We start from the raw sequence: 17,228 nt of genomic DNA, 5'->3' as shown, positions 1-17,228 counted from the left end.
TCCTTCCTGAGGTGTGGGGACCAAAACTGGACACAGTACTCCAAATGGGGCCTAACTAGAGCTTTAACCTTGCTGCCATCTCGCTATTTTATGCGAATATGGTATTATCCTGTCTACTTGTTTAATATAACGCCTCTACCATTCTAATTTCCATTACAGCTTAGGGGAGACTGAGAGCCTCTGGGGTGACTTTGAACAATTCGATCCGCCGGACTGCGAGTGAGTCTGTCCGCATACAGATCATAAAATTGTGAGGTAAGTTTCAGTTCCACAATCTCCAACACCAGCCCCGCCACACTTGGCGACCAAGACCCCGTTGTCACACTTTGCAAGACCATTCTCCACGCGGCTGCACCCATGGTGATCAGAAATCTCCTCTCCCCTCCCAAATACCTGCTTCAACAGGACCGCCCGCCCCTCTCCCCCCTACCCCAGCTGGAAGTGTGCCCATTTGTAGTTCACAAGAGTTGGCCAGCTCACTGTTGGCAGCTTCAAGGCGCGCTACACCGCTGGGAGGCCCGGGGTGAAAGAAACTCTAGCCCACCATCATCACTTCCGCAGCTCTGTTACAGGGGAGGCTGGACCAGAGCTGCCGCCGAGTCCCAGTCCCTGGAGCGGGAGCGTGCGAGCGAGCGAGCGAGTGCGCGCCACCCCTTCCACCTCCCAGGAACGCGCGAGGAGCGCGTGCTCGTGTTGCAACACATTTCCCAGGAACAAGGTTGAAAGGCACAGACACAGAGAGACAGAGGCATAGTTGGGGGGAAGCAAGAAGAAAAAAAAAAGCCGCGAGTCAGTGTTAAACCATCCGCAAGCCCTTTCAATGAATCATCTGAGGCCGGGATCTGGAGCGGACAGGAACATTACAGAAATAAGGAGGCTTTTGCTCTTGGCGTGTGCAGTACGCCGGGCTTGAGGTAAATCACGGTACGAGCTCGTCGTTAGTTTTTGTTGTATTTTATATAGGGGGGAAAAAAAAGAATCTTTCAATAGATCGCAAGAGGTGAGGGGTGTTGGAGAGAAGGAGAAGCAAAGCCTTCAGCAATGAGGTGCGGTACTGTAGTGAGCATCATTTATCCCACCCGCCTCAGTGCTTCCACAGCCGCCACTGTGGCCGGCCCTGGTCGCTGTCCGTGGTGCTGAACCTGTTTCAAGGCTCGGGCTGGTCGCGCTTTCCCGTCCGCCACTCTTGTTCATCCTTTACCCGTTGCTGCATCTGAATGCACAGCCTCTCCACACCAGAAGCTGCATGCAAACCATTTGATAACATGAGATTTCATCCGGAGGAGACTCCAGTGCATGCACTCGCATAACGGTACAGCGCGGGGAACGTGCACTGAATGAACACTTGCAGTGCATCCCCGGTCACATTTTTTTTTTGCATTTTTATACATTTTATTGAGAACTGCTTGCACGCCTCGGATGGTTTGTCATCTTGCGTTTCCCATTTCTGCTATGCCTTATCGTAGGCATAACTCAGGGCAAAGATCGCATGTGCTTTTGTGATGGGTTTACCTTCCAAATCCGCGGTCATAAAATCATAAAGGGATTTAGAGTCGAAGTTTATATGAGGTGCTGCCTGCACCCCTCCTCCCTCTTGCGTTGGTATACGTACATTGACCTCTGCTGCTACTTCATTTATTATACTAATGTGGCGCCTGACTTTAGTTTCATCTCATTTTCTTGTTTTAGTTAAAAATCGGGCATCCGACGGCGGCTCAACACAGATCTTGCGATGGCTCAAGGAAATAGTTATGGGCAGAACGCCAGTAACAACGGTATGGCAGACGAATCGCCGAACATGCTAGTATATAGAAAGGTAGGCAAGTCAGTGGGGAAATGCATATAACTTGTGGCGGAAGATGCGGCATCTTCTTAAAGCTACGACGTGCAGCACGTTGTTCGGAACCGATGATATTTTGTGGTGTGCCTTGCCTATCACTCTGGCTGTGGTTGGGAAGAATAAAATAATCGTTCAGCTGGATGTAATACATAGAATCCCTACAGCTTGGAAACAGGCCCTTCGGCCCAACAAGTCCACAATTAGGTTCCCCTGTTCCCGACGTGTCCCAACACGCTTGGAGCTCGGGGCGGTGGGGAGGTTTAAGCTAACCATTGATTGTTGAGTGGACATGCTGGGCAGCTGGAGAGCGCTTTCTTTCAGAGAATATTTTAGGGGTGTGTGTGTGTGTTGTGTCTGAACGCTGCTGGAGCCTGGGGTTTATCAGCATTGGGTCTAAGTCCTGAAGCTGGCCTTACGGACATAATAGACCGATTTAAGGTGACGGCACTAGAATGACAGGTGATTGCAAAGCAAATCTGAGCCAGAGTAGGTACATATCCTAACCTCGCCACATGCCAACAAACAGTGGGCTGCAGCTAGCACTGTGTGAATTCGCAAGAAAGATGAGTTTGTATTAATCCGGTTGTCCTCATGAATCACACGCATTTTTAGCTCAACTACTTATGCTGTAGAGTGTGGGGATGAATTAAATATCCACTTTATCATTGGCATGGGCCGAAAATATCTATCCAGGTATTTAAAGTAATAAAATCACATCTATTCAGCAGCATAAGTTTTTATTGATGATTTATTTTTTTAAAAATTGAGTTTGAGTTTATACCAGCTGAGGGAAATACTTTGCAGATGGGGCAACATGAACTGAGATATACAGTCTTGAGAATAGACCATAAGACTTTCAACATATGAACAGAATTTAGGCTATTTGACCCACCAAGTCTGCTCTGCCATTCAATCGTGGCTGATGGGATTTTCAACCCAATTTTCCTGCTTTCTCTCCATAACCTTTGATCCCCTTGGCAATCAAGAACTTATCGATCTCTGTTTTAAATGTACTCAATGACCGGCCTCCACAGCCTTCTGTGGCAATGAATTGCATGGTTTTACCACTCTCTGGCTAAAGAGGTTTTTTTCAATCTCCATTCTAAAAGGTCTTCCCTTTACTCTAAGACTGAGCCCTTGGGTCCTCGTCTTTCCTGCCTATGGAAACATCTTCCCAATGTCCAACCTATCCAAGCCATATTCAGTCTTCTGTAAGTTTCAGTCAGATCCCCCTCATCCCTCTAAACTCCATCAGGTATAGTCCCAGAGTCGTCAAATGGTCCTCATATGTTAAGCCTTTCATTCCTGGGATCATTCTTGTGAATCTCCTCTGGACCTGCTCCAGGGCCAATACACCCTTCCTGAAGAATGGCACCCTAAATTTATCACAATACTCTGAATGTGATCTGACCAGAGCTTTATAAAACCTCAGAAGTGCATCCCTGCTTTTATGTTCTCATCCTCTCAAGATGAATGACAACATTGTATTTGTCTCCCTAACTACTGACTCAACCTGCAAGTTTACCTTAAGAGAAACCTGGTCTAAGACTCCCAAGTCCCCTTGTACTTCAGATTTCTGAATGTTCTCCCCATTTAGAAAATAATCTTCATCTCTATTCTTCCTGCCAAAGTGCATGATCTCATACTTTCCCACATTGTATTTCATCTACCACTTCTTTGCCAAGTCTCCTAACCTGTCTAAATCTTTCTTCAGCCTCCTCACTGCCTCAATACTACCTGTCCCTCCACTATCTTTGTATCATCTGCAAACTTAGCCAGAATCCTTCAGTTCCTTCATCTGACTCTTGCTGTAACAGTGGAAGTAGTCTTCCCAGGGCCACAGACATCACCTGTCGAAAATTATACAAAATTGAGCTGGAAAATGCATGTAGATGAGAGGAACCAGTTCAGTGCAGATGTGGAAAGACATTCAATAGTAAACACAACTGTTATGTACCTCTTTGCTTTTCCTTAAAAAGTGAATTTGTGGTTTATTCTCTTCCCTTTGCACTGAACGCTTCAGTAGGGAAATGCTGGAATTGTAACTGAGGGAATGTCACCTATTGAACTGCAACATGAATCCCATTTCCATGTCAACATTTAAACCTAGTGTTTCTGCCTTATAGGTAGGGATGCTAACTACAGAGTCAAAGACTTGCTGAGATTTATTGCTACACATTTTGCACGTTTTACAGAGTAAATAAGAGCATAGCTATGGTTACTATTCTAAGAACTCAAAAGAGCATTGCTCTGTATAATTTGCATTCGTAGTGTTTCTGATTTAATAAATGATTGTTTGTACTAATGATTCACTCGTGAAAAATACAGAATGGAATTTCCCAAGATTAGTCAGTAAAATAAAGCTCAATATCGTTGCTCACAATATCAGGTGACTCACTTGCAGATGACTGTCTGTCAATGACTGGCATGAAATCCTTGTTGACAAAAATAGAGAACATTAAGATGAATGTTTTCTTCTTCTATTAAGATAATATTAATCACAGAACTGCATGACTGTCAAACAAAAAAATGATGGAATAGTAGGAATAGTAAATAAGTAAACTGTAGAACAAAATAATGCTTTTACACTTTGTGAAAAGCTGCTTAACTTGTGTAAATGACTAACATTAACCTAGCTGTGATATGCACTAAACTGCATTGTTTACAATTGAATAAAATATTTGGAAAGCCCACCTCACAGCCAGGCCATGGAGGTCCCAGTAGATGGCAGCATGGAGATGAAATACAAATGAATGAATTTCCATGAGTGACAATTGACCAAATACTGTACTTCTTTCAAAGTAAAAATGGTCATATATGGGATGCATATGTGTTTGAACTTTCAATTTTTATACACCAGTAAACAATATGATGAGTATCATTGTTTGCAATTCCTAAATTGCAATTTCATACATATACACAGTGTAGGGTGAACTTAATATATCAGAATTGAAACTTCAAATTTATTTGCAGATTCTTGTAGATCTGGGTGCAGTGGAGGTAGAAAGTAGTTTCAGGTTAACCATGAGATATTTTCAACATAACTTTATTATATTATGTAATCAAATGAAACCATAAATAACCGGGACAATGGGAGTCAATGAGAATTTCAAGCTGTACCTAGAAGTCTATTTTTCAACATTGTGCAATACCTCACATAGTACAGAGGGTATGTAGTAACTTACGCATTTTTCTGTAAGGACTTAGATCATAATAAAGCTCTTCCAATTTTGTTTCTTTCTTTGAAGATGTTGATACATACTAATTTCCAGGAGTATTCAAATGGAGAAATGTATCAACTAACCTTGAGATATAGAAGAAATGCTTTAAATGTTTTTTGTTTTAATTTATTTGTGGGATGAGGGCATTGCTGGCTAAGCCAGCATTTATTGTCCATCTCCTATATGTACAGAGAGCAATTAAGAGTCAATCACATCATTGTCTGGAGTCACATGTAAGCTTGATCAAGTAAGGTTGGTAGGTTCCTTCCCAAAAGGGCACTAGTGAACCTGACTTTTGTTTTCAATGGTTTCACAACTATTATTAGACTCTTAACACTAGATTTTTATAGAATTCAAATTCTACCATAACTGGATTTGAACCCAGCATTGCTTTAATTTCTGGATTAATAGCCCAACAAAAATACCACAAGGCCATCACCTCTCCCCTAAATGTGTAATTGGAGTTTGTAGTTAAGTTGAATTCTAGGAAGAGGAAAAGCCAAGGATAATTAAACTGTAAGTGCTTAAATAAACAAAGTGTGCCTTTCAAGAATAGAAATCAAGTTGCAAAAACCACAGTTATAAAGATGACCTGTTAACAGAGGTAGAAAAATGTCCTTCTTTCCATAGATTTTTGTGAAACTCCCTTGTTAGCAAAGAGCTGAGAAGGTAGGCTGTAAACAAATGAGTTGGTATGTATAAGTGCTGCAGTTCATTCAGAGGAGATCAATTATATCAGGAAGGCTGGATAAGATGATTGACATCAAAAAGGCTGAAATCTCCAACTTCATGTCGTATGCTGATTGTTCAGTAGAACTGAGATGATTTTTTTGAAAGTCAAGGATATATAAGATACTATTTCTGACACTAAGTTCATCAGATTTAAGTTTTCAGTTGTTGATCCTTAGTTCTTAATTCAGTGACTGTCATTTTCATATTTCTGAAAGCAATATGAAAGAAGTAGAAATCATGGGAGCTTTAGTCTTGCATATGCAGTAGAGTTCTTATAAAATCAAAGTACATCTCCATTTGAGAGGAAATGGTTGCAAAACTTATACTAATTAGTTAGAGGCAGAAAGAAGTGTGCTCTTTAAGTATACAAGTTCTCCTGAGAAGGCACCAATATGGATGACTTTTATAGCTTTCTGTAAGGTCCCACAAAACCACTCAGCTCAAATTGCTACAACAAAACAATTACAAGAGTAAAACTGGACACAGCATCAACCTTGGCTTTGGATTTGGAAAAGGCATGGTTTCCCCAAATCAAATTGAAAAGTCCTCCTTATTAACATGTGCCAAAATTTGGAGATTTACCCTCAATCAGTGAAGCCACAGCTTGACATCGCCATAATCATAAAATAATTCCACTCACACAATGCCTCAGACCTCTCCACCACAAATGACAAGCAAATGCTATCCCACCAGCAAGTTAAACCCACCAGAGCTGGCAACAGATTGGTCCAGTCATGAAGGAGTGACCTGGGAGTCTTCAACAGTACTTCTGGAGACCATGAAGTTGCATGGCATTTGGTCAAATGTAAACAAGGAAACATCCTGCTGATTATTACTTACTTCCTTCTTTTCTCAAGTTAATGGATCAGTACTTCTCCATTTTGAACATCACTTGAAGAAAACTGAGGTGGTACCATGGGTGAAGAACATCAAAGTCTATCATGAAGAATAGCTTGGCAGTGCCACTCTTATTTAGCTGTCCATGTCCTAAAGGGTATAGCTGTCAGATTGCGCCTGTAGCAAGTGGCAAGCAAACCAACCCACTAGACCTCACCCTCACAAATCTGTTTGTCATAAATGTACCTGCCCAATCAATGTTGCAGTGCAAAGGCCTTGTGAAGATGAAGTTCCATCTTCTTACTGAGGGCACTGGCCATCATGTTTTATGGCATTACCACTTTGGAAAATGGATACATTCAGAACAAATTTAGCAGTACAACATTGGACAACTATGAGAGACATAGTGGACCATCAGTAATAGTAGAAGTGTCTTGCAAACAAGCCAGGAGATCAAACCTGGTTTGTTGAGGAATGCAGGAGAGTAGCCAGGAGCTTCATTAGGATAGCTAGATATTAGATGCCAATTTGGTGAAGCTACAACACAAGTCCACATTCTAAGCAGCAGAAGCAGTATGTTTCAGATAGAGCTAAGCAATTCCACAATCAATGGATTAGAGCCTAAATTGCAATTCTGTCACTACCAATTTCAAGTAGTTGTGAAAACTTAAATAACTGGTAGGTTGAGTAGGCTGTATTAAAATTTCCATCCTCTGTGGTAGCAGAGTCTAACTCATGAATGCAGAATGCATAGTTGAATGTTTGCAAAAAACAGTTTTTCTGGATATGCTTACTAGATAATCCATATTGGCTAACTCCTAAAGATGAAATCTGTCTCCACAATTTGTAAAGAAACAGGTGGGAGCACTGGATATACAAAGCAATGGGCCCCAACATTTTGGCTGCAGTATTGGAGATTTGTGTTCCAGAATAAGCTGCATCACTAATCATGCTCTTCCTGTGTTTTTATGGCTCTGGCATGCATCCAGAAAAGTGGACACCAACTTTCGTTGACGTGCTATCAATCAACATTTATTCACTAATCATCTACTCGCTGATGCTTAGTTGAATTCCATCAGGTCCATTCAGCTCCTGACCTCATTTCACCCTTTGTTCTAAGCATGAACAAAAAGCTAAATTGTAGAGGTGAGGTGGGAGTGACTAACCTTGACTTCATAACAGCATTTAACTGAGTGTGGTCTCCAGAAAGCTTAGTGAAATGGGAAATACTTGGGAAAGTCTCCACGAGCACAATGAAAAATGATTAAAGTTGTTGGAAACAAATTATCTCAGTCCCAGGATGTTGCTGAAGTGTCCTTGGGCCAGCCATTTTTAGCTGTTTCATTGGTGTCCTTGTTTCCATCAAAAGCTCAGAAGTGAGGAAACCTCCTGCACAATGTTACTTTTATTCACATCATCTTAGATATTGAAGAGGTCAAATAGGCTTGCGGCATGACCCGGATTCAAGTTTGTGCTGATAGGTGATGGAAACCTTTATGCTACACGAGTACCAAACAAAGATTATCTCTAACAAGAGAAAGTCCAACTTCTTTTTGACACTCATGGGAAGTTTAAACATTATGTGTCCTTCAAAATTCATAGAATCCCTACAGTGTGGAAACGGGCCATTTGGCCCATCAAGTCCAAAATGATAAACTTCTGGGGTCATCATTGAGCAAAAACTTAATTGTTTAAAGGACAGATACTGGGCAGGCTGTTGCCAGTGGCTCACCTTCTGACATTCTGAAGCTTCATTCCAGCTACAAGGCAAAAGTCTCACAAATGCGAAGTGAGAAACAAAAAACTTTTTCACACAACAAGTAAAGTTTGGAATGCACTGGCTGAAAGCAAGTAGTAAAGGCAGGTTCAGCTGAAGCATTCAAGAGGGCATCATATGTTTGTTTGAGTAGAGACAATGTCCAGGGTTACAGGGAAAAGGCAGGAGAATAGCACAAAGTCATAATGCTCATTCAGAGAGCTTGTGCAATCTGAATAGGCTGAATAGCCTCTGTCTACACTGCAACAATTCTGTGGTTCTTTGATGTCAGATTTGTAATGGATTAATTTCCAATTGACTGTATGAGTATAGATCCAAAAACTCTGCACCATTCAGAACAAAGCAGCTCAGTTGAATGCTACCCATCTATGACCTTAACCATTTGCTGTCTCAACCACCAATGGAAAATTAACCACCCAGAATACGCACTGCAGCAGCCTACCTAGATTTCTTCAAAACAATCTCCCAAACCATCTAGGAGAACAAGGACAGTGGATACTTGCTGACACCACCACTTACAGAGTTCCCTCAATGACACACGTCAACCTGACTTGGAACTATGGAGTCCCTTTGGCAAGGTGTCACAATTCTGCCATCCACTGGCTAGCAATGCTGTGGGTGGACCCAGATCACAAGACAGCACTAGTTTGAGCAGGCAGCTCATAACCATTTTCTCAAAGGTAGTTAAGAATGTACGTTGACTTTGCTAGCAAAACCCACACCTGTGAATGAAAAGGCAAAAAAATCACTGAGTCCAGATACAATAGCAGGAAGGTGAATTTACACAGGAGAAGCAGATATCATGTCTATAAATTGAGATTACTGATGCTGCATTTTGGAAGGATAACACAATTCTTCCAGAGATAGACGAGACAATCAGTTCACTCACACCAGTTCCTAAGGAGGATGTTTTCTCAGTGTAAGTATAAAAAAATCATACTTTGTGGACAGGCAGTATAATTCTGTTAACTTGTTTTTGATTTGAGGAATCTAGTCCAAAATTAATTAATCCACATTACGTCAAATGCAGCTATCAACTTTAGTTGTATATTATAGTTCGCAAGGATTAGTGCTGAAATGCATATGAACTGTTGTTGTAGCATTTGCTACTTATTTCATTTACTAAGTCTGTGCTAACACTTTGCTTACTCAATAGTTAAGTGCTACCATCTGGGATTCTAAAAATAATCATTGTTAACCTATCATTTTTTTGTCTGATTTACTTCTTGATAGTTTCAGGATCAGGTTATTTCGTTCAGTAGCTTGAATAGATCCTGATTGGAGGTCAGAGTAAGTGCTAATGATATCTGACTTGACTGATATAAAATAGTTTGGTGCATTAAATATAGACTTCCTTGTTAATTTCTGGACATAAACTGATTGATAAAACATCAGCAGTCCCGACAAAAGGAGTAACTATAATGAAGTTCAGGATTTATCTGATGCCCTTGCTGAATATTTTTGTTATGGTTTTGAGTGCGTTTTTCTTACAGAATTCAGTTGAGACTTCCAGCAAGTATCCCTTCAGCATTGCTTGCAGGAGTCAGATGGGATTGCCAATCTGAATTAGAAATGGCTGCAATGTTTGTAATTCCCCTCAATCTTCCACTCAGCATTCTAAATTATTGCCATAAGGTGTGTAGACTTTGGCCTTTATTTCAATGACTTATCTCAGTACTGAATGAAAAGATATATTTCTCATGGAACCTTTTCATTTCCATTCTTCAGTCTTACAGCTTCACAGCTATATAATGTTTGGACTCTAAGAAGGTCTTCACAATCCTTGGTAATTTCTTACAAGTAGAGATTTTTCTCATTCACCATTATTTCCTTTTCACTCAGTTTAGGCTATAGAATAGATTAAAGTGAGACAGTACTAATAATGAAGAAGTCCATTGTCACTTTGCACTGGTCCTTTTTCATGTCAATGTTTTTTCAGGACAATCATAATATTAATAAGCACCCTAAGGAAATTATATCTTACCTTCTTATATGTTACACAGGAGTGCATATCCATGAAGGCGTTCTGAGGAAATAATACCCCCAAGTGAGTTGACATGGTTCAGTTCTGTGGTCTTTAGCTTTGCTCTAACCCTCAATGTGTTGTTGCCTGGAAATGTGCTTAGGTTGTGCATTACCTTAAATATATAAAATGTTCACAAAAAAAATTATGGTAATATCAGCCGACTGAATAAGTGCTGGATTCTTATTTTTGGGAAGTGAGAGAAAATAATGTTTAAAATAACATTAAATACTTGCACCATGTAGCTAAAGATGGTCTAAATTAGGCTATGATTGTGCCCAAGAAAAACATTAATTCATTTATTTATAACATACTTCAATTAATATAGGAATTTATTAACATGTAGGAAAGTTTGGACATACATTTTTAAAAATTACTCTTGGGACGTGAGTGTTGCTAATTTGGCTGATACTTATTGCCCATCCCTAGTTGCCCTGGAGAAGGTGATGATGAGTTGACATCTTGAACCACTTTAGTCCATGTGGTATAAGCAGACTCTCAAAGTGGTTAGGAAGGGAAGTCCAGGATGTTGTCCCATTGACACTGGCAATATATTTCCAAGTCAGGATTGCAGTCCCTTGAAAGGAAACTTATAGGTGGTTTTCCCATGTATCTGCTGCCCTTGCCCTGCTGGATGTAACGGGAATGGAAGGGTCTATCAAAGGATCTTTGGTGAATTTCTTTTGCAGTGCATCTTGGAGACAGTACACTCTGCTGCTACTGAGAGTCAGTAGTGGAGGGATTGGATGTTTTTGGATGTGGTGCTAATCAAGCAGGCTGCATTGTCCTGGCTGATGTCAAGCTACTTGAGTTTTGTTGGAGCTGCACTCATCCAGGCAAGTGGGGGCCATTCTATCACACTCATGACTTGTAGTGAATTGGCTTTGGGAGTCAGAAGGTGAGTTTATATCGTGTCTCTGTGTCCTTCTTACAAAAGTGAATCACACCACATTTAGAAGCATATCATCATACAGTGGAGAACAGGCCCTGCTGCCCAGTGAGCTGTAGTGCCAAAAATACATTACTACCTACACTAGTCCCACCTTCCAGCAACAGGCCCATAGCTTTGAAAGTAATGACATTTCAAATGCTGATCCAGGTGGCAAGGTTACCCGCCTCAACTACTCCCAACACCCCTCCCCTGGAAGTGTATTCCAGACCTCTACCACCTCCTGGGAGAAAAATAATCCTCAAATCCCCTCCAAACCTCCTGCCTTTAACTTTAAAAATGTGCTCATTTATTTTCAAAATTTCTTCTTAATGGAGAATTTCCTTCAAATTAGGTTTGATCTGCCATTTCTTTTCACATTCCATAACCTTCCATGCCCTGTTCAAGTTCTGCACCATCTTCCACACAGTTCCCAATACTTCCAAGTTTGTATCATTATTCAAAAGATGTGGCAAAAGATGGTGGCAACGGAGTGGGCAGCATCCCTACTCTTGAGCCTGGTCTTGTCCATTCCATCCTCCATAGAACATAAAACATTCCAGTACAGTACAGGCCCTTCAGCCCTCGATATTGCACTGACCTGTGGAACCAATTTGAAGCCCATCTATCCTACACTATTCCATTTTCATCCATATATTTATCCAATGACCATTTAAATGCCCTGAAAATTGGCAAATCTACTACTGTTGCAGGCAGTGCAATCCATGCCCCTATTACTCTCTGACTACCTCTGTCATCAGTCCTGTATCTATCACCCCTCAATTCAAAGCTATGTCCCCTCATGTTAACCATCACCATCTGAGGAAAAAGGCTCCCACTGTCCACCCTATCTAAACCTCTAATTATCTTGTATGTCTCAATTAAGTCACCTCTCAACCTTCTTCTCTCTAACGAAAACAGCCTCAAGTCCCTCAGCCTTTCCTCATAAGATCTTTCTTCCCTACCAGGCACCCTCTTAGTAAATCTCCTCTGAACCCTTTCCAAAGCTTTGTTGAAATTAAGACTTGGTGACACAGAATTTCAGGTGCAAACTGTTCAAACAAAAGCACAAATTTACTTTTCTAAGTTGATCAGATTTCCATTCTACATCAGTGCCATCTGAGAAAGAATCAGACTAATCACGTGCTTGGCAATAACAACATTGGTTTTGACAAATTCACCAATATTTGTGGAAAATATCCATCCAAAATAAAGGCAAATTTACTTACTGTGTATACGTGCTTAGCAAACATCCATTACTATTCTGTGCAGTGCATTTCAGCCTTTATATTTGACAAAAAACTGGAATTCTGTGTTGAACATATCAGATGTAGTAACCCATGGTACAGCTTGCACTAGTCCGACTTTGTTAGAGAAAATTGCTAATCGTGTTGACTCACCAGAGAGCCAGAACAGATACACCCCTGCTTTCTATACAGAACATGGAGGAATGTTGTTTCCCCTTTCATTGTTGGAAATGTGTTTCAATGCTTGTGCCTCCATTTTGGCTTGGCTTATTCTGGTTGGTCGGGTTGACCGTGATGACAGACCTCTTCTCCATATGATGTTACACATGTAGTATGTTTCTTGCATTTTAGCAGATCTATATTTTTTATTCGACTTCCGTTTTTGTACACAAATCTGATTATTGATACTTTTGAGTTCATAAGCTTGAATGATCACCAATGCCAATTTAAACTTCAAGATGAGAAAATAATTCACGATCTGGGACCCAATCTCAGAGAGTCTCAGTGAGTACTTTGTACAAGATTGGATATGTCTACTGTATATCATGTAAAGTAGATTAGTGTGCATGGATGGAATGGAATATGAATTGAGGCAAAAACTTCATTTTAGTTAATGTATATGTAAATACATCCAATACAGAATTGTTTGCGGTTATTGGAGCAAATATAATTGTTTCAAAGTGGCAAATACGTGTGGAATCAGACAAATAATCTGGAACCATTCCTGTAGTACCACATACTTATTTAATTGGGCTAAATTGTTCTATTCATTATTATTCAGTAAAATGGCAATGTAACTTGTTTGATTAAACATCAACAAACTTTACAGTCTTATAATATATCCCACTATAAAAGTTTTCAGACTTTAAATCCCTCATTACCACATCAAAACCAAAGTTAATATGCAAACATATTTAAATGGACATCAATCGTTCTCTGATTGTTTCTGAATGATTGTGATGTTTCTGATCCTTGATATTTTTAATCTTTTGAGGCATGTAACAATTCTTGTTCTTTCTCCTTGTCTTTTATATGTTAAATGGTTCCCGACAATTATTCTCTTTCCCTCCTAATTAGGATACAGTATATCAAGTACATTATTTACTGTTGAGTAGTTTGGCCTCTAGTGACAGGCTATAGCAACCTGTTTCAGAAACATCCAGCTATAGAAACTGACATAAGCAAATGCTTTGTTTGCTTCATGTACCACTAAGCGAGGGAAAATGAATCATTTTAATAAAAGGTTTATATGACGTGTTGTGTGGCTGAAACAAATCCAATTTTACAGTAAAAAACTACTCAGCTGTCATGAACATATTTAATGCTGTAACAAAATTTCCCACAATAAAATAGACACTTAAAATCTAAGCAACGGTATATGATTTTCAGTGCAATATTTATATTTTGCTTGTCATCTCTTTTCCCAGTTTGCTCCTTTTATGTTTTTATTATCTTATGCTTTCTCTCATCTTTCTTTTAACATTAGAACCCAACTTTTAAATATGTCTCTTTTTAAAAAAGTGATTAAATGATCCACCGTGGGAGGAGTCTCAAGGTGCATTCTGGAGGCAGGAAACACATGTTTCTCAGCCATTGAAGTACTGCACCTTGGTCCAGTTCCTGGATGCTCAAGGTTCCCTACAAAGCTCAACAGTGACTCCTTCTACCTGTAAAGCTGCTTTGCAATTGAGTAGCAGTGCCAGGGGTCTACTTACTATCCGTAATAAGATGGCAGTACCAGTGGTGACTGTGGTAGATCTGACGAGCAGCTAACTACTGACAGTGGCAGGCTCAGGATCTAAATTTTACTTGATATTGGGATTCTTTTGGCCCTCATAACATTCAATCCAAAGGTCCCAGCTCCATCAAATAAAAAAGCCTCTCCTCTAAGGATTAAAATGTTTCTTCTCTATTCCTCCTGTGAGCCAGCGGCATTGGAGTTCATTTGTAACACTGTACTGACTGCAAGCCTATTTCAAGTTAGTTGGCTCCAGATAGCATATACGGGGAGACTTCATCTACTTAATTGTCTGGGATTGAACCTGAGACACAGACTAAAAGCCAAGTGACTCTTTCATGAAACTTTATACTTAATTGACTTATGAGAGATGAACCTCTCACTTGGATCTTGATTGAGGTAGCAGTAAGTGTTGATGAAAATAATGCATTTGATGTCATAAGCATAAACTTCCAAAAGAAGTTTGTTGAAGTACCACAGAATAAGCTTTGTCAGCAAAGTTGAAACTCATTGAATACGTGGAAAATAAGCAGCACAAATATGAAGATTGGTTCAATGACAAGAAACAGAGAGTGGAAGTCATCAGTTGTTTTTTCACATTAGAGGAAGGTATCCAATTTGGTTCTCCAGAAATTATTATTGGTACTCCTAATTTCCACCTATATTAATAACCCAAGTCATGACCCCATTGATCCAGTGACCAATTAAAAAAATGATTTCAAGGTGTAAGTTCACTATAATAAGCAAACAAAAACAAAAATGATGTAAACATGCTGAAGAAAAGTCATATTGGTCTTAACTCTGTTTCTCTGTCCACAGAATATCACCTGGCCTGCTGAGCTTCTCTGGAATTTCCTCTTTTTATTTCATCCAAAGATTATTCAGTAGTCAACTTAAGCTCTAAATTGCAGAAAGGTTCTCCTATTTAATTTTTACAATGTCTGAAGATTTTTTTCCATGGTTACAGTTTACTTTGTCCGTTAAGCAGACATTTCACTCTCCAGCAACCAGTCCAAAGCTATGCTCAGCTTTGCTGTTTTGCTCCAAATTTCAGCCGGATTACTTCAAAACCTGAACTGACTGTCACTGTGTGGGTTACCCGAAAATTCCTTACTCTCAACCAAAGCTAAGTAAATCATCCAGCCGTGTTTAAATTCTTGTGAACACCATGTCTTCAACCCAGTCCATTTGGCGGCACAGTGGTTAGCACTACTGCCTCACAGCACCAGAGACCCAGATTCGATTTCAGCCTCAGGTGATTGTCTGTATGGAGTTTGCGCATTCTCCCCGTATTTAGGCCACTGTTGGAATATTGTGTGTAATTCTGGTCTCCTTCCCATCAGAAAGATGTTGTGAAACTTGAAAGGGTTCAGAAAAGATTTACAAGGATGTTGTCAGGGTTGAAGGATTTGAGCAATAGGGAGAGGCTGAACAGGCTGGGACTGTTTTCCCTGGAATGTCGGAGGTTGAGGGGTGACCTTATAGAGGTTTACAAAATCATGAGGGGCATGGATAGGATAAATAGACAAAGTCTTTTCCCTGGGGTCGGGGTGTCCAGAACTAGAGGGCTTAGGTTTAGGGTGAGAGAGGAAAGATATAAAATAGATCTAAGGAGCAACTTTTTCACACAGAGGGTGGTACCTGTATGGAATGAGCTGCCAGAGGAAGTGGTGGAGGCTGGTACAATTGCAACATTTAAAAGGAATTTGGATGGGTATATGAATAGGAAGGGTTTGGAGGGATATGAGCTGGGTGCTGGCAGGTGGAACTAGATTGGGTTGGGATATCTCGTCGGCATGGACGGGTTGGACTGAAGGGTCTGTTTCCGTGCTGTACATCTCTATGACTCTATGTGCAGGTCAGGTGGATTGGCCATGCTAAGTTGTCCATAATACTAGGTGCATTAATCGGTGTTAAATGTAGGATCGGGGAATGGGTCTAGGTGGCTTACTCTTTGAAGGGTTGGTGTGGATTTATTGGGGTGAAGGGCCTGTTTCCACACTGTAGGGAATTTAATTCATCTATATTCTACATGGTGAACAGTAAACATCAGCTGGCTCCCACTGTCTCTCTTTTCTCTCTCTCTGCCCCTGTCTGTCTGTCTTTTTTTTGCGCTAATCTCTCAGGTACTTACAGAATGGGCTGTCTGTGACATTTAGGAATCTCTTCAGAAAAAATCCTTTAACATGGTAGTAAAATGGTTTGTAAATGTCTCTTCTCATGTGGATCACATGGGCATTGTATTAATGTAGAAAAAAATCATTGATGATCTTCTAGATATCGCCTTCATTCCACCTTGGAATTAAATGTGTAATTTAAAGTAGAAGGGCTTATAAATTCTGACATTTCTAATACCTCCCTGTGATTTGGAGACTAACAGTCTATCCACTGTCAGTATAGATGCTCTGCTCATTGTTTAAAAGAATGGATATCTTGCACCTTATACCCAGGGAGACAATCTGGGTCACCATTAAGCTTTAATAAACAAACCACCAAAGTTTGTTGTCCGGATGTTTACAGAACAAATAAAATGACCCGCTTCATTCTTTTATTGAAGAGAGCGTACCAAAACATGATAATCTTAAAAACTTCATATTTGTAGTACACAGACTTGGAATTTTGTGAATTGTGTGAAAGATAGTGAAGACATTGAGGAGGCAGACATGCTCAGGCATCTACCAGATCAAATTTAATGCAGGGATGCATGAAATGATACATTGAAGAAGGAAGAGCAAGGACAGACAATGGAAAGAAAAGAGTACAGTTCTAAAGAGGCATAGAAGCAAAGAGGTGAGGCTTGAAACTACAACATCCTGATTCATTCTGACATTGGTTGGTTCCAATGTAGCTGGCGGTGAGGCAGTGGAGGATGATGATAAGCTGGC

General features: G+C 40.2%; 1 protein-coding gene across 5 annotated transcripts in view; it reads left to right on the top strand.

Annotated features, from left to right (window-relative positions):
* Positions 1-685: 685 nt before the first annotated feature.
* LOC140482864 (regulator of G-protein signaling 7) overlaps positions 686-17,228 on the top strand; it is a 440,481-nt gene continuing 423,938 nt past the window's right edge. For 3 of the 5 annotated variants that reach the window (XM_072580577.1, XM_072580574.1, XM_072580578.1), the window contains exons 1-2: positions 686-924; positions 1,690-1,816. In XM_072580577.1, the coding sequence (XP_072436678.1) occupies positions 1,733-1,816 (84 nt within the window). In that variant the 5' untranslated portion in view covers positions 686-924; positions 1,690-1,732. Of the gene's footprint in view, positions 925-1,222; positions 1,313-1,689; positions 1,817-17,228 lie in introns of those variants that run through there. The other 2 variants (XM_072580575.1, XM_072580576.1) reach the window with 2 other exon arrangements.

Source organism: Chiloscyllium punctatum, chromosome 11, assembly GCF_047496795.1.
Source record: "Chiloscyllium punctatum isolate Juve2018m chromosome 11, sChiPun1.3, whole genome shotgun sequence".
In the NCBI taxonomy this organism is placed as follows: Eukaryota; Metazoa; Chordata; class Chondrichthyes; order Orectolobiformes; family Hemiscylliidae; genus Chiloscyllium; species Chiloscyllium punctatum.
Note: the sequence above shows the minus strand (reverse complement) of the source record. Positions and strands in the feature narration are given on the sequence as shown.